The sequence below is a fragment of the Diabrotica undecimpunctata genome, chromosome 5 (genome assembly GCF_040954645.1).
Source record: "Diabrotica undecimpunctata isolate CICGRU chromosome 5, icDiaUnde3, whole genome shotgun sequence".
Classification (NCBI taxonomy): Eukaryota; Metazoa; Arthropoda; class Insecta; order Coleoptera; family Chrysomelidae; genus Diabrotica; species Diabrotica undecimpunctata.
The window spans coordinates 31,414,508-31,440,999 of NC_092807.1; the positions used below are offsets into that span (position 1 = coordinate 31,414,508).

The 26,492-nt window shown below is 34.6% G+C and overlaps 1 protein-coding gene across 2 annotated transcripts in view; it reads right to left on the reverse strand.

The window, feature by feature from the left end:
* The window catches only part of LOC140441244 (mannosyl-oligosaccharide alpha-1,2-mannosidase IA-like), a 396,800-nt gene that overhangs the window by 27,436 nt on the left and 342,872 nt on the right, over positions 1 to 26,492 (reverse strand). For both annotated transcript variants that reach the window (XM_072531839.1, XM_072531840.1), the window contains one exon: positions 12,551 to 12,769. In XM_072531839.1, the coding sequence (XP_072387940.1) occupies positions 12,551 to 12,769 (219 nt within the window). The remainder of the gene's footprint in view (positions 1 to 12,550; positions 12,770 to 26,492) is intronic.

Genomic DNA, 26,492 nt, shown 5'->3' on the forward strand with positions numbered 1-26,492 from the left:
ATTCGCTACTGAATTATCGAGTAGATCGACGGCTCCCATATGTCAATTATATTAGTTTATCATATTGGGTTGATGTAATGAATCTTCCTTTTCCAATATCTAACTTGCTTTTTTATGTTACAATAATTAAAAAAATAGGGTGAATAGCATAGGTAAAAAATATGGCCTCAAAATCAACATTTTGAAAACGAAATATATGGTCATTAGCAGAAACCCTCCAGAAAACCCGATAATATGCATAGGTGACGATCGCATAAAACGCGTGAAAACTTTTAAATACCTTGGCACCACAATCAATGACCAATCGGATCGACAACAAGAGATAAAAACCCGAATACAAATGGCAAGACCAGCTTTTGTGAAATTCAGACCGCTCCTATGTAATCAAAACCTAAATTTCGAAATACGCTACAGAATGGTCAAGTGCTACATATGGTCCATCTTGCTTTATGGCATGGAAACGTGGACTTTGAAAAAAAACATCTATCAACAAACTTGAAGCATTTGAAATGTGTTCATTGAGAAGAATGATGCGCATACCTTGGGTGGATAGAGTTCGAAACGATGACGTCCTTAAGAGAGCCGGCGTGGAAAGAGAACTCTTTGAATTAATTAAAAAACGCAAGATTGGTTACCTTGGGCACATATTGAGAGGAGCAAAATATGAAATACCACAGTTAATCCTACAAGGGAAGATCGAAGGTAGGAGAGGAGCCGGCCGCAAACAATTATCCTGGTTAAGGAATATTAAAGAATGGACAGGAATACACAATACAGGCGAGCTGTGTCACGCCGCCAAGAACAGAATTCTAGTAATGAGATAGTCGCCTACGCACTTTGGTGTATGGCATGTTAAGAAGAAGAATTAAAAAAATCTGATGCGACATAAAATCTGCTTTGTTGCATTCCTTTATTTATGAATCACGCCAAACTATCGAAAACGAAACATTAGTACTGAATGATAATAAAATTTTACTATACACAATAATTATTAAAATTTTATTTATATGATATGATTAGACAACCACTTATATAGAAATGAATCATCAGTTTGAAGAAGGAAATCCAAAAAATAGATTTTCGGGAAATCAATAAAAACTGTTTATTCTCTCTATTCAACTTTTTCTTATTTAATAATGGCATCTATTATAAAGTACAGTTTGATACGGTTAATTGGGATTGAAAAAAAAACCATCCATTGATTTTTGTTATCTAGAATACCGATAAAGAAAATATTGGATTTATTTCTTTCTTGGAACTTATAATTTTTTGTTATGATTTGACACAAAAAATTGTATGAAAAAACTTTAAAGTAATTTATAAAAACAAAGAAACAACTTAACAAACACAGAGAAATAAAAAAAACTAAAACAAAAATATCCAATTGGCAACTACCGCTAAAAGCGACAAATTACTGCTAGTGGAGCCACAAACGCGCTGCAAATTACTGCTAAAAAATAGGTCCGGATCTATTCGAACGCGACACGACCTTGACGACGCGTCTCGGTCTCGAAACGAAGCGACAATCTGTATCACTGCTGTTGTTTTCATTTATCAAGCTACATTTTACTGCTGCTGCTAGCGACAATCTGTAGCTCGTGGAGCCATAGCCTTACTGCCGCCGTAATTTTACTGCTACTGCTAGCGACAATTTGTCGCTCGTGGAGCCATAGCCTGCTAAGTTTTGTACAATGTCTACTCTGTTTAGAATATGATTAAAAGCTGAACCATATAATTCACGTCCGTATTTTTATAATCTAATATGTATGAGCGATAGAAATGCATCGAAGATTCAACATCAGTTGTAATGTATTAATGACCTGCCCCTTTTATTCACAACTAACACTTCGCATTTAGCAGATGATAACTTTGCTTTTGTCACTTGAGTGGACTTTACTAACTGTATTATTAGACAATCACGATTATAGTACATGTATACAAAAACAAAGATGCTCAACTATACATAAACTAGAGGAACCTGAAATTACTTCAATCCACCCACGAAAATGTGGGAAAGAATAGTTTATAAAAGCAGTTTTCAATATTCATTACAATCCAGTTAAAAGAAACATACTAGGAATAATGCAAAAAAATAAACAATACTAAATGTATTTATAATGCAGTTTTCGACATCATAATATTATGTCTTTCACGCTACTGTATAAGCTATACTTCTTTTATTTGAAAGTTGATAAAGTACGATAAAATCAACAACAAAAAAACGACAAAACAACGAAAAGGGAACAAAAACTATCAAATAACTCACGATTAGGCCACATTACGAAGTCCATATCGACGTAATATCATATTTCTATCGAATATTGTACATTTAGTAAAGTGTAGGAGTAGAGTTGGGAAACCACTTCTATCAATGACGTGAAACGGAAAGTATCTACTGACAATCCTTTTGTGTTTCTGCGACCGGTTTTGGAGTTTTATTAATGTTTTAGTTACTTTAGATAGTTTTAAAATCTTTCAGCGACCAGTTTATAAAAATATTTATTAGATAGATACTCACAAGTTAAAATTCAAATTAAAATAATTAAAATACATCACTCTTAGACTATAGATTACGTTCAAAAAATAGGACTTAAAGGAACTACAACGTTAAGGGGTTTTATTGTTTCATATGGTCAATGGACCCCCAAACATTAAAAATCCGCTGAGTGCTACCATTTGAAGAGGTGCATTTTTGAGAAAGGGGTGAATTTTTCGCTTTGCACTAGGGTGCATTTGGCTAAATTCTCTGTACGTTTAGTACATATACATCTACAGAAAAGTTGTTCAAAATTAAATTTTCTACCGGAATGTCACCGTTTAAAGTCAAAAATAATTTTTTTGACAAAAATGTATTCAAAAAACGAAGCAAAAAAAAAAAACAAGAACACACGCGATTTTTACTTTTTGTCTCATAACTTTGTTTCACGGTTTTATAGCTACAAGTATTTCTTTACAGAAAAAACTTCTATCTTTCCTCTTCAAAATAACGTTTCGTAGAAGTCTTTAGGATTCACATTATCCGAGATACAATTTTCCTTAGATCGTCACTCACACCATTTTTGGGCCATTTTTTTTATTTTTTCGGAAACATTGTTCTATAAATTTTTTCTACGCAGCTTTAGGTATATGCAATAGTATATTAGTATTAATTAGTATACTAGTATACTAGTATTAATTTTAAGCAAGGTACGTTCCTTCAAAGTTTTGTACTTTTAACGATTTTTGCTCAATTTTACAGCTATTTTTTTAATTTCTCGTTATATCTTTTTTCTTGAAGTGAGAAGTAAGAGATCAAGTACAAAAAGCCAATAGACTGGCACGATGCCTTAATAACACTATATGGCGAAACAGACACATGCTTCAGAAACAAGACCCGATACAGCCACAACGCAAAGGCTACTGGAAACAGCAGAGATGAGAGTACTACGAAGAATTACAGGAAATACGCTGGGAGATCGAAAGAGAAGTAAAGACATTAGAAGAAAATGTAACGTACAGTGTATAAATGAATGGACACAAAATAGAAAAAAAGAATGGAATAAACGACGCACGGCGACACGGGGTGTCGCTGTGCTGACCCGCGTTGTTAAGCCCGGGGGACGAGAGGGTGTCCGATTCACCCTGAGCTGGTGCCCTCACCGGCGAGGGTTCTCCTTTTGAAGAGGCGTAGTTTGCGAAAGTCTCGGTGTTAGAAGGTCCAGTGACGGGACTCGGAGACCGATTCCTACGTCGCTCTTCCTCCTTGAGACTTTCGAGGAACTCCTTGTATTCTGGCTTAGCTCGAGCACGCCGGATCTGTTCTTTAGTATTATCAGGAAAGATTTCCATCAAATACTTCAGAATGAACCGGCCCTCGTACCGGAATTCCTCTTGCCCCATCCGGATGAGATCGTCGTCGGCGAATCTCACCAGCCTACCGGGATTCTCGTACTTCCGCTCGAGCTCCCCGTTGTACGCATCTGGATGAGCGCGGCTCATGTGTTGACGCACTCCAGTTCAGGACTTGAATGCGCGCTCACAAATGCCACAGATGTTGTCGTCATCTTGTCTGGGTCCTCGGCAGCGTAGCCTCCGTATGTGAGTATCCACACCAGCCTGCGTGGCGAAGTTGGTACCACAGATGCAGATGACCATCTCGTTCGATGGTTTGTAGAGTAACTGGATGAGTAGGAAATAATAACTTACCCACCACTAAGATAATTTGGAATCTACGTTACTCTAAAAACTAAGGCTTCCAGGAAAATGGAAGGGTGTACAGTCTTAAAGGAGTTCAAAAAATCCGACTGGTTAGTAACTGCATTGGTGCGCTGACTCAAGGATCCTAAAGGGATCGGCAAAAGCTCGAATATGGCGCACACTAGCAATCGGATACACCCTGTAAAAGTGCTAGTATTCCTGATCCAACGAATATGGATTCCCAGCTCTACCAACAAGGAGGTCTGTACTAGGATGGTTTTCTGTGGTAAGGATGAAACACGACGTTCACCCAAACGCAAATATAACTGAAGGCCGCTTTCGAGAGGTTTGGATAACTCTGGCTGCTAACACACAACGGCACAAAAACCACAATTGCAGTGCAATAAGCAGAATGGAGGAAACGTGTGTCGTCAAAATAACAAGAGATAAGTCACCAAACGGCAGAAGAAGTATAGGACGAACGCGCAAAAGATGCAAAAGAAGAGTGACAATCTTCTATAGAGGTATTAATCCGAAAATGAACAAGCAGAATTGCTTATAAAGAGGAAGAAGAAGAACTTTTTTCTTATAAGTTTAGCTATATGCACTACTAAATAAAAAAAGAAAGTTCATTTCCTGCACTTTAATTTAGTAAAAGAAATAATTCATATTTCAATGTATATTCTTTAAGCGGAAGTACATTGTAATCAAATGTACAATTTTTTTCCCTGTAATACGGATATTGTCTAGTATCAATATAGCCCAAAATATGTTATGTTTTTTAGTAGAGAAAATACATTAAACTTGATTTTGGTTTCGAAAATTAGTTTACGGATTTTAATATCAGATGTAGCTATTTGCGTCCATACGAAGCCATGTTAAAGTTGCTTACTAAGATTGAAGAGATTTATTTTTGCTGTGAAGCGACTGTGAATAGATGTTCTGAAGAGCTCTTTTAGGGCGAAATACGTATAAGCGGATACACAGACGCACTATAGGTGAAATCAAATCTTAACTGTCTTTTTCCTTAAACTTGATTTATTTTAAACCTTAAACTGTCACGTGATTTGATAGAAAAGAGATTTTCAAATAGATTTTAATCGTCAGTAGGAAAATTTCGAAGCAATTAAAGGGATATCAGTGTTATGTTAAGGTCGGTACACATATACGAGCCAAACGGTATGCGAACGCTATATTCGTTAATGTGTACGGCAGAAAAAACCGCTTGCGTACTGTTTCATCGTGACTCGTCGCGAACCAAATTGTTGCGGTTTATTTCACGACTTCAAAGGAAGCTCGTCTTTCAGTTTGGACGGCGCTTACTAGACGCAGCGAACATTTTTATTGTGTCATCAAATCGACATTGTGTGAATGACGTGTTCCTTCCTAGAGAGACGTGAGAAAACAGTAAACTGATTATTGTACATATTTTTATTTTTGTTAAACAAGCAAAAACAGGAACATAAATCAGTACCCAAATTATAAATAAAATGAATCATTTCGCACATGTGTGTTCGTTGTTGGTTTGTCGCTTTCCATGGATCGAGATAAGTATGCGATCAGTACGATGTAGAATATTTTTCAAGGATCTGTACGCGTACGGTACGTATACCGTTCGGCTCGCATATGTGTACCCACCTTTAGCCGAACAACGTGCAACTTAATGACAGCCAAGATGTTTGCAAACAAATACCGTCACGCAATTTGGTTCGTGTTCGTTGTCACATAATTTGAGAGTAAATTAATTACATCTTAATTAAATAAAAATATTAAAGTCGTTAACAATAAAGGAAAACATACTGGTTTTAGGTTTCTTTTATGAAAACTACTGTTTTCTGACATAGTTCATTATAAAAATTTAAATTTTATTTCTTTCGATGACCTGATAAAACATTTTATTTAAAATGATTTCAATAATAAATGTTATTTAAAAATAAGGAAAAATTTAAATTTACCTTGGTCGTATGGTCATATCATATCATGATAATATGTAGATAGGAGAATTTATCTCTTATTACAATCTACATAAAAATTTAGTGTATTATGTAACAATGGTAATTCAATCATGCAAAAAAAATTAAAGGGATATACCCAGACTTGGGCAGATCAATTTGGGCGAGGGTCATACAAGTCACGAATGAAGTTTAACTTGGGGAAGTGTCCACATCTGAGTCCCATCATATATACCATTCTCTACCTGATTTTCCATAATTAACTAATAAACTTACTAAATTGTTCAAACCGTTATCCATTAAAATAGGTATCAGAAATTGTAAAACAGTTGGAAATCTCTTTTCGCACACAAAAACATCTGTAGATATTTGGAAGAAATCAAATGTGTTATATAAGATTCCATGTAAAGACTGCCATTTGAAGTATATTGGTCAAACAAAACTTTTGGAAAATTGGAAAATAATTTCTATAAGAGATCCTTCTTAAAAATGATAATTCTGTTACATTCTAAGAGAACATAACTCCATGAAAAAACGTACAGATATTGAGAACCTCAGCCTCATATATCACTGCTTACTTTTCAATAATCCGTAATTACATTTTTCAAAATTCTTATCTAAACTTTTGTTCACTAAATGAATCCGTTATTGCCTAATTTTTCTTTTCTTTTAGTAAAAAAGTAACCCCCATTCGGGTTGTTACCGCATCTCGGATACTACCATCGTTAATTTTTCCATATATCATTTCAACGAGACCTTCTGATTCACAACGTCGTAACTCATGTCCGGCGTCAAGCTGAATAACCATGTGGCAAGTAAAAGATTTGTTTTTAGATATTAATAATAAGTAACCCATAAATATTTCTAGGTGCTGGGATTTAAACTCTATTCAATGTTTTTAATTGCTATTTTTCTTTTTCTTCTTTACAATTCCGTAATACAATTTGGTTTCAAGAAAGTTACAAGCATTACAAAAGTTGTAACAGAGAGCTCTTTTAAGAGATTCGTTTTTTGCTTGTAATTATATTGCTAACCAAAGAAAAACTGGGAAAATCGAACAAAAAACCGGATGAAAAGGGAGGTAAAGTTTAGAACAAAGGAAACGTTTAGGAAAAGATAGTAAAGCATGGAGAAAGTGAATTAGAAGTTAAATTGAATATATCCGACAGCTGCCGAAGAATGTAAGACAAGGAACAACACAATATTTTCATATTAATTTCAATAACTGTTCTTATCATACATTTGCCATTTCCAACTTAAGTAACTAAAGAGCGTGACTATGAAATTTAACGGGCAAATATCCGCAGAGTTGTCGGTTATATTAATTAGCGATAAAAAAGAAAGTAGCAAACATCACGAATGTAAATTTCTTAAAATAAATTGTAATGCCACAGCCAAGAAATAACAAAAATCATTGCCAAAATATGATTACCATTGCACCGCTGAAAAATTAAGATCACTCAAGAAGGACTAATCAAAGTAACAAAATAAATTCCGAAATAAATGCTTTAAAAATGTTGAAACATTCAATAGCGGTGCTTAAAATAATGTTTATAATACTGTGACAAAATGATTAAATATTTTATACACACACATATAAATTCAGCCTAAACAACAGTCGATGGATCTTTCAAGATGAACCAAATCCAATAAAAGTTGCTCCTGTTGAAGTCCTTCGTCAGCTGATAACCTGTTTCTTCCAAAACATCGGACATATCACCATCAAACCCCTAGAACAATGGTAAAATCTGGATAGTATGGCCGAAATATTCAGATAATTGTGAAATACCAAGTGCCTACAGAAGAAATCAACATAAAAAGAGGGGTCGGGCAAGGTTGTATTCTGTGACCAACTCTATTTAACCTATCTTCTTCTTCGTCATGTGCCGAGCTCGATTATCGAGCGTTGGCTATCAAATTGGCTATAGTAATTTTGTTGACGGCAGCTCGGAAAAGAGATGCAGAGGATCTGTTAAACCAATCTCTCAGGTTTCTAAGCCATGACGTTTTTCTTCTACCTGGCCCTCTTCTTCCGTCTACCTTGCCTTGTATTATTAAATTGAGTATATTATATCTCTCTGGGTGGCGCATAACATGGCCAAAATATTCAAGTTTGCGATTTTTAACTGTTTTGACGACTTCCGTAACTTTTCCCATCCGATGCAAAACAACTTCGTTGCGAACTCTATCCACCCAACTTATTCGTAGGATTCTCCGATACACCCAGATTTCAAAGGCTTCCAGTTTCTTGAGAAGTCTATCCGTCAAAGTCCAAGCTTTGACACCATACAAAAGAGTAGAGAACACATAACATCTCACTAATCTAATTTTCAGACTTAAAGTAATATTGTTTCCACATAACAGTTTCTTCATCTTAAAGAATGCAGCTCTGGTCTTCTCTATCCTTATTCTAATTTCTTTGCTCATATCCCAGTTCTCATTTAGATTACAACCAAGGTAAGTGATACTGTTAGTTCTCTCCAGTTGTTCACCATAAGCTGTTACCACTGCCGGTTGTATTGGCGTTTTACTGACGAGCATAACCTTTGTCTTTGCGGTGTTTAGCTTAAGACCATATTCATCACACGTTGTGATAATCCTATTAATTAGATGTTGAAGTTCTTCGTAATTGCTTGCAATTAACACTGTGTCATTCGCATATCTCAAATTATTAATATTGACGCCATTCATTTTTATACCACATTGAACATTATCCACTGCTTTATTGAAAACGAACTCACAATAGATGTTAAATAGTAGCGGGGACAAAATGCAGCCCTGCCTTACTCCTTTTTGTATTTGAAGCTCTTCAGAAGTGTCCCGGCCTATCCTGATGTTTGCACGTTGATGCCAGTAAAGATTTTTAATAATGCGTAGGTCTTTATCATCAATACCTACCTTCTGAAGAATGGCTATCATTTCAGTGTGTTTTAGTCGATCAAAGGCCTCCCTCAAAGTCAATAAAACACATATAAACTGGATGTCCGACATCTCTGCATCTCTGTACCATAACCTGAATACTAAATAGTGCCTCTCTTGTTTCAAGGTTATTGCGGAATCCAAACTGTGTGTCACCAAGTTGTTGTTCTATTTTTTGGTACATCCTAGAGTGCAAAATTCGTAGAAATATCTTTAAAACATGACTCATCAAGCTGATGGTTCGGTAGTCACTACATCTTTTTGCATTTGCTTTTTTAGGTATCGTCAAAAAAGTCGACAGCCGCTAATCCGTTGGTATATAGCCAGTTTCATAAATTTTATTAAACAGATGAAGGAGAGATATTTTACCTGAACTTTCGAAGAGCTTTATTATTTCACTCGGTATTTTATCTGGTTCCGTCGCTTTTCGAGTCTTTGCTAATCGTATTTAACCTATACTCAGAACATATCGAAAATATTGCTGCATGTTGACTTTATCTTCTATTGCTTCGATTTGCTCTTAATTCCATTCTGATTTTTTCCTTTTTACAGAACTATACTGCAGCATCACTTTTTTTCCTTTTGTACTCATTTAGTTTTTCCTCTGTTCCGATTTTTATCCATGTCATCCATGCTTGTTTCTGCTTTATGTTTTTGGCTTTGCATTCTTTATCAAACCACTCTTTTGATCCACTATTTTGCCTTTGTTCTCTGCTGTTTCACTGTTTCCTCTGCTGCCTATATTGCGCTTGTTCTAATTTTGTTCCAGTCACTTTCTATATCTTCAGTTTCGATCGTTTGTAATTTTTTTGCTATATCTCCTGCGTATTCTGCGTATCTTCTGTTTTTAGCTTGCCGAGATTCCAGATTTTTTTCTTATTTCATTAAGCTATGATCAGACATCTAAAGAAAAATATAACATATCAATATTTTGGACATGTTAAGCGGGGAGATAAATATTAACTTCTACAAAATACAATTCATGGAAAAATTGTAGAAGACTATAGGGAGAAGAAAGATGTTTGGTTACGAAATTTAAGAGAGTGGTTTTCTTGTAACTCCAATAAACTATTCCATGCAGCTATAATAAGATCCAAATAGCAATGATGATAGCCAAACTTCGAAACTAAGACGGTACTTGACGAAGAAGAAGTGCGGATGTGCTCTTTACTACAACGATATAACACCATATGTTGGCTTAAATGTTGGTTATCTAAAATTACTGCCTGAAAAAGGTATATGCATTTGAAATCAACGTTTTAAAGTTATCTCGCACCGTGAAAAAGTATTTCGAAATTGGTAAAAACTATGCAAAAACGTTCAAAACTTATAACAAGTTATGTATTGTCCCTCAGATGAATATGAATCTTAGACTTCAACTAAACAAAGGAAGTTCTGAGAATATGCCAAAATAGGTGAATAGGAATATAATGCAGTTAAGTAAAGAAGCGAATTACGCTACAATAACCTCGTACATCAGTGGTATTGCAGTCCACTAATCGAGCCGATCAGCAGTTTCAACATAAATCACAGAGAGGTCGTCATCAATTAATTTTATATAAATATTGTAAATTTCTGTTTTAAAATTAGTTGTAATGTAATTAACAATAGTGCTGTTACTCTGTTAGTTGTACCTTTAAAAGGGCCTTTTTAAAAAGTACCTTCGGGAGTGACAACCTTTAAGTAACGAATTACAAAGCTGACGTATAAAAAAACATATAGAAGATCGAATAACACCAGAGAGTAATAGTAAAGTAGAGTAAAAATAGTGAGATGAGCCGAAGAAGTGTTTACCACGCATGTTTACATTAATATAGAGAAATAACTAAGGAAACGACATGACGCTATAAAAATGTCAAAAAGAAAATGTTATCAAAATCTTTTAGATCACTGATGCATTTTTCATATATTTTAATCAAATTTGCTGGTCCCATTGCACAATTATACCTGGCACAGATAGGTAATTTGTATTACTTGAAACATGATTAGGGCAGTTTTTATTAATGTGTTGCCACTATAATACCAAACATAAATAAAAAAACACTTCATAATCATCTGGTATGACTAAAAGATAAATTTTGGATTCAAAGCCTATTGAACTGAAGTAGTTCATTTGGTAAAATATTATCTACGTATTTAATTCAAATTAGTACTAGTGAATCATACCAGGAGTTGACAAGATTTGATGAATGTTATCTAAAATTGAAGTTATTATGACTAATAATCACAAAACTGATAAATATCAGTTTTAAAAATTAAATTAAATTAAATATAAAAATATAGACGTCGGTGAAAGGCTTAAAAGATGGCAGCATTATATTCAAGAGCTATTTAAAGACGAACGGACTGAGGTAAAAGAGAACAACGTCTTTTCAAATGAAATACAGATTGAGAGGGGCGTCAGGCAGGGCTGTGTCCTGTCTCCTACTTTGTTCAATTTGTATTCACAGGAAATAATCCAGGACACTAGAAGAACTAACTATGGGAATAAAGGTAAATGACCGACCAATCAATAATATACGGTTTGCCGACGACAAGGACTGTCCCTAAACACAAAAAAGACACAATTTATGATAATTACAAAAGCCCAACAGCGCCAAGAAAACATAACAATACATGGAAAAAAAAATAAAAAAGTTGAAAAATATAAATATCTGGGTACAATCGAAAATACTGAGTACACAGAAGAGATAAAGGCAAGAATAGGACAGGCAAGAAATTCTTTCAACAAACTAAAAAAAGTACTCTGCAGCAGGGACATTTCAATTTCTTAAAAGATAAGACGTCTGAGATGCTACGTGTTCTCCGTATCATTTTATGGGTTAGAGGCTTGGCCATTAAAGAAAGATGTTTCGGACAGATTAGAAGCCTTCGAGTTATAGGCCTACATAAGGATATTAAGAATAAGTTGGGTGGATAGAGTCACGAATGTCGAGGTGTTGAGAAGAATGGGAAAAGATAAAGAGGTTTTAAATACAATTAAAGTCAGAAAACTGCAATATCTGGGACATGTCATGAGGGGCGAGCGTTATTACTTGTTGCAATTAATAATGCAAAGGGAAGAATACAGGGTAGGAGTCGCGGAAGAAGACGCATCTCCTAGTTAAACAATTTGAGAGCTTGTTTTAACTGCACTTCTGCTGACCTCTTTAGAGCAGCGGTATCGAAAGTGCGAATTGCCATGATGGTTGCCAACCTTCTTAGAGGAAATGGCACATGAAGAAGAAGAAGACCTCATTGCAAAAATCAATTTGTAATTAACCTATTGTATATGTCCTCAAGCTAATATCTCCAGTAGGTGATGCGGCTTAATAATTAAAAAAATAAAAATACACCGAATATATGAAAAGTTTAGGTGTGATATTCACAGTACCGATATTGTGTGGAAAATTAAGATTTGACCATTCCAATATACAAACATTTCTTTGTGAGGCGTCAAGAATATATTTTGTTTAAAAAAATAACTAATAGGAGATAAGTAGAAGATATTTTTTATTACTTACTGCTTGTTCAACATCCAACTCGTTAGCCACCCACTCCCTAGCCTGCTTGAACTCATCTTTCATGCCCATAATGTAGAGAGTATCTAAACTGTCCAGAATCGTAGCTCCCAACGGCATGGAACCGAAAATACTGGCACTGTGACCACGTTTGCTTATCGGTTTCAGCTCATTTTTACCCCATGCGTATCTTACGTAGTTGTCCCATCCATGTTTCATCATCTGAAAAAAAAAAGAAGATATTTACAACTACTATCAATAATATAAAAACATCCAAGATCATACTGTGTTAATGTTTGCTGAATTTGTGTTTCTACATAGGGACAGTGCTCAGTAGTATACATAAACAATACAGCTATTAAGGAATTGTCACAACTTAAAGAGTCACAATTACTCAATAATTTATTTAAACTATAACTACCAAAGAAACTGACCCTATTTCTGAGTCATAGTTCGAGTAAAATAATAGGAATAAATCACAGGAGGGCATAATATAGTAAGTGTATGAATATATTAAACGTATATAAACTAAATAAATATTGATAATAAATAAATAGAAAACCAAGTGGAATAAATTAATTATTATTTTAAAAACGTGATATGCAGACTTTTTAATTCAATATATATATAATACCGGAGTGATTCCCACAGATTGGCTCAAATCCATCTTTGTCGCAATACCTAAAAAACACAATGCGAGAAAATGCTCAGAATATCGATTAATTAGCCTAATGAGCCACACTCTTAAAATTTTCCTAAGAATACTTCACAACACAATTAGACGCAAATGCGAAGAAGATCTCGAAGATACCCAATTTGGTTTTAGAAATGCTATGGGAACCAGGGAGGCACTTTTTGCGCTTAACATCCCTATTACAAAAATGCCGTGACCAAAACAAAGATGTATTTGCATGTTTCGTGGACTTCGAAAAGGCATTCGATAAAGAACAGCATGTAAAATTAATGCAAATACTGAAAAATATCGGAATAGATGACAAGGATATTCGTGTCATTAAAAATTTATGCTGGAATCAAACTGCTATCGTAAAAATTGGAGATAACTACACCGATGACGAGGAGTCAGACAAGGTTGCATTTTGTCGACAACATTGTTCAATGTTTACTCGGAGCAGCTATTTAAAAAGGCACTTGAGAGACAACCATATGGAATAAAAATCAACGGGGAACTACTTAATGTGATTAGATATACAGACGATACAGTAATTCTGTCAGATAATATTGAAGGTCTCCAAATTCTGCTTGATCGTATTCACGAGGTAGGAGAGGAAATCGGGATTAAAATAAACTCAAACAAAGCCAAATGTTTAATGTTTAGTCGTGACCCACATCCCGACGCAAAGCTTCAATTAAACGGAGTCCAAGTTGAGAAAGTTCACAAAATGACATATTTGGGAACTGTGATAACGGACCAACTAGATCCAGACACAGAAATAAAACATAGAATACCAATGACTAAAACTTTTATGAAAATAAGTCATTTCTTTGCAATAATCATCTCAGTTTAGAACTAAGACAAAGAATGGTTAAGTGCTATGTTTGGTCCGTACTTTTGTATAGTGCAGAAGTGTTGACGCTAAAAGTATCGATCATGAACAAAATTGAAGCATTGGAAATGTGGGTTTATAGACAAATGCTAAAGATACCTTGGACAGCACGGAAAACTAATGAAGAAGTACTAAGGAGCGTCAACAAAGATAGAGAACTGTTAAAGACTGTTAAACATCGAAAAATGTCTTATCTGGGACATATAGTAAGGGAAGTCGATATAAAATATTACAACTGATCCTTAAAGGCAAAATAGAGGGCCGTAGAGGCGTAGGAAGAAACAAGTTTCTTGGTTAAAAAACATTAGTGAATGGACACAGATATCAAATGCAGGACAATTATTCCATATTGCAGAAAATCGAGAAACCTTCGCAATGGTGATCGCCAACGTCGGATAAGTCTGATATGGCACGCGAAGAAGAAGAAGATATGAAGATGAACATAACAAATTAAATAAAAACAATAAATTACTTCAATTGGTTATTGAAGGGAACCTTTTTTGGTAAAGGAGCCCCGGGAAACCACGACGTATTTCCTGGCATCATAACCTTAGAAATTGGTTCAATATGACGACGGAAGACCTGTTTCGAGAAGCTGTAAATTAAAAGTCACACATCCGGAACTGTATGCACCACAAGAAGATGATATCTTTCTTCTGTGATTGTATACTGTTGCTAATATAAATTGAAGTAAAAAAATGGTATCGTTTCTACCAAGAGTAATTTTATAATTAATACTCTTCCTATCTATATAAGTATAGTTATATAATTCTATCTTGAATCAATCAGCATTAACTCTAACTTGGTTAGATCTTAATTTACTAACCCATTTGTTCCCGGTGTGCTCATTTGGGTACACTCCACGAAAACAGAATTTTTTTCTGTCTGTGCTTTATAAAATAATTTTTTAAATAACATTTGGTGGAATGAACAACAAAGAATGTCCGTGTAAATTTATGGGTAAATAACTGGTTTTGTTTGCGTGAAACTAACTTACAATTTTAGGTACCTATATTTACACTCGTGTTAGTGCATTACATTTTTATTCTTTTTGTGTGCAATTTATGCATTGATTTGATAAAATGTTGACTTTATTTTGTAAAGTAAGTATATTTTATAAGTATTATTGAAACTTCTCTGACAAACATTCAAAAGCCGTGTTTTTTGGCATGTGAATGTTGCTGTACTCATACTAGTACATTGGGAATACGTCGACGTTACATTATTATTATTTTTTAGATAGCTGCAATATGGATTTGCCAAGTATTTGGCAGGAACATTTTACGGAAAATCTACAAGGTTTTACAAAAATATGCAACAGGCATTGGATGACATTGATGACGACAAAAATATTGACATTGTTATACTACCGCCTGAGGAGGACCATCAAACCGATGAAGAGGATATCGATGAGGATAACATTTAATGTGACACACTGCCGTTAGATGTACCCGGAACATTAGAAATATTTTCACAAGATAGACTCAATCTCGACAGCGATTCAGAGGATGATGTTCCTTTACTAACTAGATTGTAGCGCAATGAAAATAGTACGAAATCAAAGGTCCTGCTAGAGGAACCACAATGGACAGATACAGTAGTTGATATTACAATGAGGGGAGAAGATGAATATTTAGTTCGCCCAGAGAAAGTAAAATTAGAGTTGGCTGACTTGAATCCTGTAGAGATATTTGAAAAAATTAATAATGATGATATAATCAGTTTTATGGCCAACGAAACCGTACGTTATGTAGCACAAAAAAATGATCATAATTTCAGGGTTACAAACAATGAAATCAAAACATTTTTAGGATTTCTACTATTTACTGGTTATTACCGATTACCAAGAGAAAAATTATATTGGTCTGCAGATGAAGATCTAAACAATCTAATGGTCAAGAAGTGTATGTCTCGTAACAGGTATTATGCTATAAAAAAATATTTTCATTTGGCCAACAATGAAACTGTTATATCTTCTATTGTAACGGGTAGGGTTTCAATTTGCATAATTTCGAATTTATCCGCAACATCATAAATTACATTTGAAATATTGGCTGCTGGTAGTCTAGATAAAGAATCTGCATTTAAATGTGCTTTAGTATTTTTGTATTTTATCTTGTATTGAAAACTTTGCAAAAATAATGCATAATGTTGCATTCTTGTAGTTGTAAGTGTAGGCAAACTTTTTGAAGGTGACAAGATTTGTATTAGTGGTTGATTATCAACCAGTAATGTAAAAGGTCTGCCAAATAGATAATAGTAGAATTTTTTTACTCCATAAATTATACCATAAGCCTCTTTGTCAATTTGCGCATTTTTTGTTGTACCTCACTCAGCATCTGGGACGCAAATTGAATAGGGCGCTCGGTTCCATCAGGGTAGATGTGGGAAAGTACTGCCCCCACAGCATATGGACTAGCATCTGTAGCTAAAACTAGAGGTAAAGTTGGGTCAAAATGAGCAAGAACCCTTTCTGAGAGAATCTCTTCTTTTGCCCTCTCAAATGCTTTTTGGCAGTCCCTACTCCACCTAAATGTTACACCATCTTTAAGGAGATTATATATTGGATGTAATATGTGACTTATATTTCTTAAAAACCGTCCATAATAGTTTAACAGACCAACAAAAGCTCTAACTTCCTTTTTATTTGTAGGTGCTCTTGCATTGGCTATTGCATCCACTTTCTCTTTCGTTTTATGTATACCGGTTTTATCGATCTCATAGCCACAGTACTCGATTGAATTAGTTAAAAATTGACATTTTTTAAAATTTACCCGTACATTATGTTCGTGTAGTCTGCTCAGGACTAGTTCCAACCTCTGAAGGTGTGTAATGTCATCTGGTCCCGTAATCTTGATATCATCCAGGAATACCGATACCCCCTGTATATCTTTAAGTAAGTTTTCAATCTCCCTTTGCCAAATTGCTGGGGCGCTGGCTAATCCATACATTAATCGTGTACTTTGGAAAAGTCCTTTTGGAGTACTCAGTGTCAAATATTTTTGATCCTCTTCTCTTACTTCCATTTGCAAATAAGCCTGTTTCAGATCAATTTTTGTGAATTTTTCACCTCCCGCCATGGAAGAAAATAACTCCTCAATTGTGGGCAATGGGTACTCATCAACTACTATGTATTGGTTTAATGTACTCTTAAAATCCCCACATATCCTAACAGATCCATTTGCTTTAATCACTGGTATAATTGGTGTTGCAAACTCAGAGCTATTTACTTTTTTAAATACACCTTCATTTTGTAAATGTTGTATCTCTTTTTCTACTTCTGGTAGTAATGCATGTGGTACCTTCCTTGCTTTAATAAAAAATGGTTGAATATTGGATTTTACCTGAAGTTTTGCCTGTAGGCCCACAATCTTTCCTATATCTTTTTTGAAAATTCTACTATATTTTTCAAATAAACTATGTAATTTTGATTGCACATTTAAATCTACACTAAAGATTTCATTTTGAAAATTCAACTGTAATTGACTAATCCACTCCCTGCCTAGCAGTGGATGTTTATTTGACTCTACTACATAAATGTTTAAGTTTTTAATTACTTTCCTGTACTTGACCTGTACCCCCGCCATGCCTAAAATATTTAGTGGCTGACCTCCATAAGAAACTAATTTTAAATTTGTATTGTATACCAATATTTAAAATAATATTGGTAATCTGTATTATTTATTAATGTAACTGCTGCTCCTGAGATGTTCCTTTGCGCCGTTCCAAAAGAACTATAGTAGCACCAAAAAGATTAGATTTATAATGGTATCATAGTATTACATTTTAGGGGGGGAAGAGTGTTATATCTTCTATAATATTACAAACTGCTGTTCCGACCTACACCTACGGAACACACCAACTGTCATATAAGGACATGATATGCTGTCATTGTTCTGCGGTGGGGAGTTAACCTACTTTCATTGTACTGCATTATTCATATCAGAAATATATGATTAAATCTACAAACTACAAGTACATTCATTATTTCATTTCAATCCTGAAGACATCACGTAAGATAGTAAAAATATATACAAAGTGTGTACGGACACAACAGAAAAACTGAACAAAAATAATAAAAAATGTATAAATTACGACCACTAATGGAAAAACTTAACAAAAACTCTACAGTGGGGGGTATTTCACAAAGACCTGTCAATAGATGAGGCAATGGTAAAATATTTTGGACATCATTCCTCCAAACAGTTTATTCGTGGAAAGCTCGTCCGCTTTGGCTACAAAGATTGGATGATTTGTAGTTCGACTGGCTATTGTTACTAATTCGACACATACTGTGGAGCAAAACAGAGGACTAATCAGGCACTGGAAAATAGTAATATACCGTTGGGTTCCAGAATTGTGTTGGAGTTATTACAAGTGATTGAGAATCCGAAAGATCATATTATATTATATTTTGATAATTATTTTACTAGTCATGCTCTTTTGACACTCTCAAACGTTGGTCTAAACTTGAACAAGAGAAAATAAGTGTGCCACAACCTTTGATCTTTGCTAATTATAACTCAGCTATGGAAGGTGTTGATTTATTGGACCAGTCAGTAAATAATTATAGAATTGTTGTTCAAGAAAAAAATGGTGGTAGCCTCTATTTACACATATGATCAATGTTTCAGTCGTGAATACCTGGAGACTGTATTTACTTGCAGGTAACAAAATTGACCTGCTAAATTTTGTTAGAATCATCTGTAGACATTATATGTGCAATGGTAGACAGGTACAGGTGGTTATTATCCTCAAAAAATTTATAAACAACTAAGACGCAGAATATGTTATCTTCGCGCAAGATGCATTTGCATCAAATGCCAAGCCACTTTATGTTTGGAAAAGGGAGTGTTTTATAAAGTAGCATACTGAATAAATTGTATTGTAATATTGTACGCAATAAATAAATATTTAGTTAAAAAATTCACAGGGGTTAATGTCTCCATATAATTCATCCATCTCACTCTTTCAAGCTTAACCAACTCTATCATACTAGGTTCTTCGTAAGCTTGGTACAATTTGAAATTGTATTTCTAAATACTATTTCACCGCCATATCTATGTTGGACGTTATTTCTTTCAAATGTTGCTAGTTGCGATTCATCCTATTTTTATAGTACCCAAGTTTTTGAACCAAAGATGAGAAGTGGTCTGATCAATGTTTTGTAGATCGGGCATTTAGTTTTCCTGGTGGGTGTGTCTGACTTCATGTGTCTCCAAAGTCCGTTGTAGTCCCGATTTGCTAGATAGTTCCTATCGTAATTTTAAAAAAACATCTTACAAAGACGACTGCAAAACTTACTGTACGAAATAAAATTCTGCAAAAGATATGCGGTACTACATGGGATTCCTCAGCGTCTACACTTAGATCGACAGCACTGGGACTCGTGTATCCCGTTGCGAAGTATTGTGAACCGGTGTGGCTCAACAGCCCGCACACCAAATGTGTTGACGGCCAACTAAACCAGGATTTATGTATTATATCATGAACAATAAAGGCCACACCAAGATACTGGCTACCAGTACTATGCCATATAACACACTCACATACCCGCCGAGAACATGCCCTTGTCAGGAAGTATAGAAAAATTAACGTTGATCCTGTGCTCCGCTCTCACGTTGGTATCACCAGCAAAGACATAAGTAGGCTTCGTTTAAGAAACTACCCTCTAGATTCTGAAAGAAATCTAATTGAAAAGAACTTCAAGACAAACCGACTGTTGGCGAGAAGATTGGGAGAAGAATGAACCATCTGACACCCGGAATATGCCATGTATCACATGCAAGCCAGAGGGTTTCGACCAACCAAGACGAATCTGAGCCACAAACCAGAACAAAATCAGAACAAACTGTGGTAGGTGCTTAGACTCACTTTTTAGGTGGGGCAAAAAAAACAAAATCTAGTAGAGGAATGCCCGATGGGAAATGAAAACGTAAGATCGTAAAAGATGGAGAGTTATAGTAGATGCGGCGTAAACTCACCCCGAGTTGTCAAGAAGAAGAAGAATGCCCGATCAGATCCTACAATGGCAATCTGTCCGATTTTTTATTATAGAGTATATAAATTCTGAGAAGCTTCTCTATTTTTCTACCCCAATATGATAGTCAAGACAGGGAGATTCCCAGAGTCCTCTATTGTTCAACCTGATTATGGATGAAATAATAAAAAAAGTAATAACTAAAAAAGGATACCAAATGGGAGAAAAGCAACTTAAAATAATCTGCTATGCAGACGACGCAATACTACTCTCTCAAAGTGAAGATGATTTACAACGTATGCTGCACCAATTTAATATAACCGCCAGAAAATTTAACATGTTAATTTCCCCAACAAAGACAAAATGCATGGTATAACAGCAAATTTACTAAGATGTAAATTGGAGCTGAAAGGTCAGATAATAGAACAAGTGATGGAGTATAAATATCTAGGCATCACATTATCTAGCTACGGAAAGCTCGAAACCGAAGTGGAAGATCAAGTGAATAGAGCAAACAGAGCCGCAGGCTGCCTAAACGAAACAATATGGAGAAATAAAAATATCGGGAAAGAAACGAAAGGCAGAATTTACAAAACAGTCATCAGACCAATAATGACATACCTGACACAGAGAGTACAAACAGGATGTTAGAAACAGCAGAGATTAAAACACTTAGAAAAATTGATGGTAAGACACTATGGGACAGAGCTAGAAGTACCGATATACGACATTGATGCATGGTGGAGAACATCAAAAACTGGGTAAGAAATAGAAGAGTAGAATGGAACGATCATATAAGCCGAATGACAACAAATAGAGTAGTAAAGACGGCAATTCGGTTCCCCAATAGGAAGACCACGCAAACGATGGAATGACAACTTACTGGAGGCTCACTGAAAAACAGACAGAGTCATGTCTATATAAAAAGAAGAAGAAGAAGAAGAAGAATATGATAGTGTGAATGGATTCTTGCCCATTATTTATTAGCATATATTTGGTTTTATCAAATTCACCTTCAGTTCTATCTTGGTGATAGGTCTTTCTATAAAGGAGAATGATTCCAGCATTTGTTACCAGGACCAAATAAAAGATCTGTCAGGTGTTGGCGGATAACTTATATGTAGCAGATCTGCCGAACTCTCTAGGACTTTCTATAATGTTAATAGAAGATTTAGAATAAGCCAATTAGCTGGTATACTCTAGACTAGAAGAACAAGTCTCGTTTCATTCATATTCGGAAGCATGATGTGTATCAGGATCCAGTTCCACAACGTCTGGCATCGATCGATCCTTAGATTGACCCTTGATTGTGTTCATTTCACAGAATTAGCGACCACGACAAATTATGATGCGCCTCTTCACCACGATAAGATTTCATTGCTCTCAGATATTGTTCTGAAGCTATTTTCTTGTGGCATTTTAAAGTAATTACTATTTAAATGGGAATATTATTTAGGTGAAACGTCAAGGCCATTAAATGTTAGAATAAGTGAACATCAATCCTATATTAAAAATAGAGAATTTGATAGATCTCTTTTCTGACGGATATTCTCAAGTTAAAGTTGATTTCATGTAATCGAATGAACTATCTTATAAGTAAACTCGTCCCAGGAACGCAACTCAACAATATTGGCAATATTATTTTAAAGTCGTCTACTTTAAAATGTATAATGTATGTCTGAATTGTCAATATAGATGAGTCAGATAAAATTAAATTATTAGAAGAATTTTTCACTAAGTAACAAAAAACAAAATTTGTTTAATTTACTAATGTTTGTATTTTGAGAACGATTTCCGAAGTGGAAATTGAAACGTCAATAAACGTATTTTAACCTTTAATTGTGGCTTATTCCCATTTAAATAGTAATTATTGCTCTCAGAGGAGAGTAATGTGATTGTAATACATTAAGTACATTTAATAAAGTTTTCTATTAATGTTCCACGTTTTAATGTAGTTTTTGACGCGACGGGAACTATTTGAAGTTGACACTAGCAAAACATAGGCGTTTAGTTAAGTTTTTAAGAGGTGTAACACTTTCAATAAACTGATACTTTTTCAAAGAGTAAAGTTAATATGGAAAAAAATCATGGATGTCTGAATTCTCCAGCGAAGTACATATCTAATGATGTGCCACACATGGTATATTCCCTATTTACAATTAAAGATTTGTGGTACTAATGTGTATCAGAAAGCAGTAGTGAGAGTAGAGAATAATACCACTGAAGAAATTGAAATAAAGCGAGGTGTGAGACAAGGGTGTATACTGTCACCAACCCTGTTTAATCTCTATTCCGAAGACGTAATGAATAGAACACTCTCTGAGCAATCCGTAGGTATTAAAATAAATAGTGTTAGATTAAACAATCTGAGATTTGCCGACGACACCGTTCTGATCGCAGAAACACTTGAAGAGCTACAGACATTGGTGAATAAGATAGCAGACTGCAGCGAAGAATATGGACTATCATTGAACATAAAGAAAAATAAATTTATGGTAATATCGAAATCAACACAAAATGTCCAAAATTTATATTTACACAATGAAATTATCGATCGAGTTAGCAAATACAAATATTTAGGCACTTTTATAAATGAAGACAACGATAGCTCAGCAGAAATCAAAATAAGAATAGAAAAAGCCAGATCCATATTCACTAAAATAAAGAGAGTGTTCTGCGGAAGAGATTTGAGCCTTAAAATGAGTCAAGGACGTTGAAAAAGATTGATACCAAAAAATTAGAGGCATTTGAACTGTGGATGTATCGCAGAATCCTGAGAATATCATGGACCGAGAGAGTCACAAATGTCGAGGTCTTGAGAAGAATGAATAAGGAAAAGGAAGTCATATTTACGATCAAAAAACGAAAACTGCAATACGTGAGACACATTACAAGAGGCGAAATATATGAACTGCTTCGAATAATTATACAAGAGAAAATAGCAGGAAAAAGGTCCATAGAAAGAAGACGAAACTCCTGGCTAAAGAATCTACGGGAATGGTATAGCTGTAGCAGCAACGAATTGTTTCGGTCAGCAGTTTCGAAAATACGTATAGCCCTGATGATCGCCAACCTTCGGAACGAAGATGGCACTTGAAGAAGAAGGTACTGGAAGGGAGGGGTTGACAAGTGACAGACATCTATTTCGTTAAAAGATATCCCCTTTAAAACAAAAATTGACTTGTTTTAGCATTTTCACAAAATCCAATGAATATTACCAAAGCGTGGAGTAAAAGCCACCAAAGCGTGGCACCAGTGTAGACTCATTTTGAGTAGCTAACCCTGTATTTAAAACCAAACGTGTTTAGTTTAACACATATCACACTCAGTTAACGGTTATTGTTATTATACATCCATTCACATGCATGCTACAAATAAATTTCCTCGTAAAATATTACAGATACATGTAAAAAAGGTACATTAACAAATACTTCACACATTATCACCACTATTTTTTTAATTTATATTTTTTTACAATTCCACAGTTATATTATAAACGTGGCATTTAACGTTGTTATTACAAAATAATGCAAATACGAGTACTAGTATAAAATGCAGATAACGGCTATCACACATCCACCTTCATACACGCTATAAATAAAGTTCTCATAAAATATAAAGGTATATTCAACAGGAGCTGCATAAATTATTAGGTCATTATATATATCATGGCTTTTAAATTTGTACCTATGCTTTAATATCGGTATTGATAAAATCTATATAAAGATCGATTTATCTATAACCAATTATTTTAACTGACTATGTTTATATAAATAAATCATCTTTTGAACAAAGAAATTCCCTTTATGAATTTATCTTTAATACATGAATGATATCATCGGAATCGTTATTACTATCTTTCCTTTAACCTTTGTCCTGTATCTGATCGAGGTCTTTATTGTGATTTTATAAATAGCTTCTTTAATTTTTTATTATTAGGATTTTTTATTATTAGGATTACGAGGGAAAGATGAAATGGTTGAAACTACACTATTATAACGTGTTTCCTAATGTTTGACCATACACTAAAGCATCCATACTCACTACGCGGCCCGTGGGCCGCATGCGGCCCTCGGAGCGATTTTTCGCGGCCCTCAGACTGCTAGGCAGTAAAACAAAATTTGCGAGTAATAATATAATTATGTTTCTATTTATGTATTTAATCAGATTACATTAGTGTAGAGCGGCGCCATGCATTGTACCGCATTTCACATTAGTCATCTTTACCCCCACCACAGTGGCACTGGCCGGCCAGTAAAGATGTTTCAAAACCTTGTGGACCTCGTAAATACGCATACCTGAAAAAATAAATGAACCCTAAAAACATTTACCATTTTAATTTCATAGGAAATTAGGCGACAGGGTAGGATTTGCACGTGCTAATGATGTCGAGTATTTCCAATAAACATGGCATATCATGTTTCGCTAATCTTAAACCTTGCAGTTTGGATATCGCATTTTTATTTTATCTCACATTGAAAGATGTAATAAAAATTTACGACTTCCCGTCTTCACTGTCGATAAGAATTGCTGTGTAAAAATGTAAAATATTTACATTGCACTAATTTGGCTTATAAATAAACCTTTTAAGTACTGAAAAAAATCTAGAGGACAAAGAAATAAATAACAAATCAATGTATGACAGAAAAATAATAGGATTTTGGTTTTATATTCAGCAAAATATGTTTATACGAGACGAAAACCTCAAATTCCTTGGGAAAAATATTCCCATGAGCTTTTTTGCATAATCACTTTAATAAAATACCGCAGAATAATGTTCCAGAGGTCGCTTATACAAAAAGTGGTCCTAATTTATTAAACAGTCTTCTATAAATCCATTTTTAGGTTGTGATAAGCGCCTCAAACAACTAAAAACAATGATTTTAAATTAAATAAGCCCAAACTAAAGTATCAGAAACTGATAGAACAAGGTTTGGTGAATTAAAAAATGTCGCAATATGGGGACATTCTTCACCAAACAGAAGTGGGATGGCTGAGTAAGGGTGAAGTTTTGGAACATTTCTTCAGCATTCGACATGAGATTACTCTGTTTATGGCGACAAAAAAATTAAGAGTTTCCTGATATTCATAATTTTAGTTGGTAGCTTAAAGTAGCATTTCTCACTGATACAATGAGCATTATGAATAAAACATTGACCAACCAAATTGCAAGGAGACTACAATAACATTGTAACGAAAATGATGAGTATTGTGTTTTCACTGGAGGAGAAGCTGAATATGTATATTGAAGAATTGTCAAATGAAGATTATTCCAGCTTTTCTTCCGTTAAAGCACTGTTTGATGAAAATCCAGAAAAAAGTCAAGAGATTTCTGACCTATTGAAGCTCTTAGCAGACCTAAAGGATGAAATTTAATGTCTGTGAGGTTTAGTGACTTCAGGAAGTTCCAAGAACCATTTCGCTTGGTTAAAAAACCTGAGAGATTGGTTTAACAGATCCTCTCCATCTCTTTTCCGAGCTGCCGTCAACAAAATTACTATAGCCAATTTGATAGCCAACGCTCGATAATCGAGCTCGGCACATGAAGAAGAAGAAGAAAAAGAAAAATCCATGGTCAATAACAACAGCAAAAATTTAGCTTATCTTTCTATTTTTGATTAAGAAGCTAGGGATTTGAAAAATGAGTTAATTGATCTTCAGAATGATACAGAGCTCAAAAGTATTTTTTAAGAAAAAAAGAAGGAAAAAGCTCACTACAAGTTTTGGGAAGCAGTTGAAAATGAAAAATTTACTAACTTAATTGACTGTGCTCAAAAAATTTTGCGTATTTTTGCATCTACATATGTCTGTGAATCTACATTCAGTAAGCTGAAGTTCACACAAAAAAAGTACAGATCTAGCCTAACTAATGAGAACGTTGAAAATATTTTGAGAATTTTAGTTTCTTCCCAACCTGCTAACATAGATGCCATTCTAGAGAGCTCTGAAAGATTTCGCCCGTCGACTTCAAAGAATTAACAAATTCAGTACTTGACATTCCTGGAGTCAACTAAAAGACATTTTCCTACTTTTTACATGCAAAACAGTCCATATAATTTATAATTATATTGTTTTTACGTAACTTGTAATAAACTTATGTTATAGTCATATAGTTTTAAAGTTATTTCATACCACCACTTGTACTTGCGGCCCTGAGGAAAATTTCATTCAAACTATTAGGCTCTCAAAGAAATCCTAGTGAGGATCCCTGCACTAAAGGGACCAAAATGTAAATCAGATAGTAAAACATATGCTACGATAAGAAAGAAAGAATACAGCAGATTGCGATGTGGATGAATAAAAAGGGATTGAATTTCATCCCTTTGATTTTTTAAATAGAAACCTATATGTTTTCTATCAAAATTAAATAGATAATGGAATTTTTAGACAAATATGTATG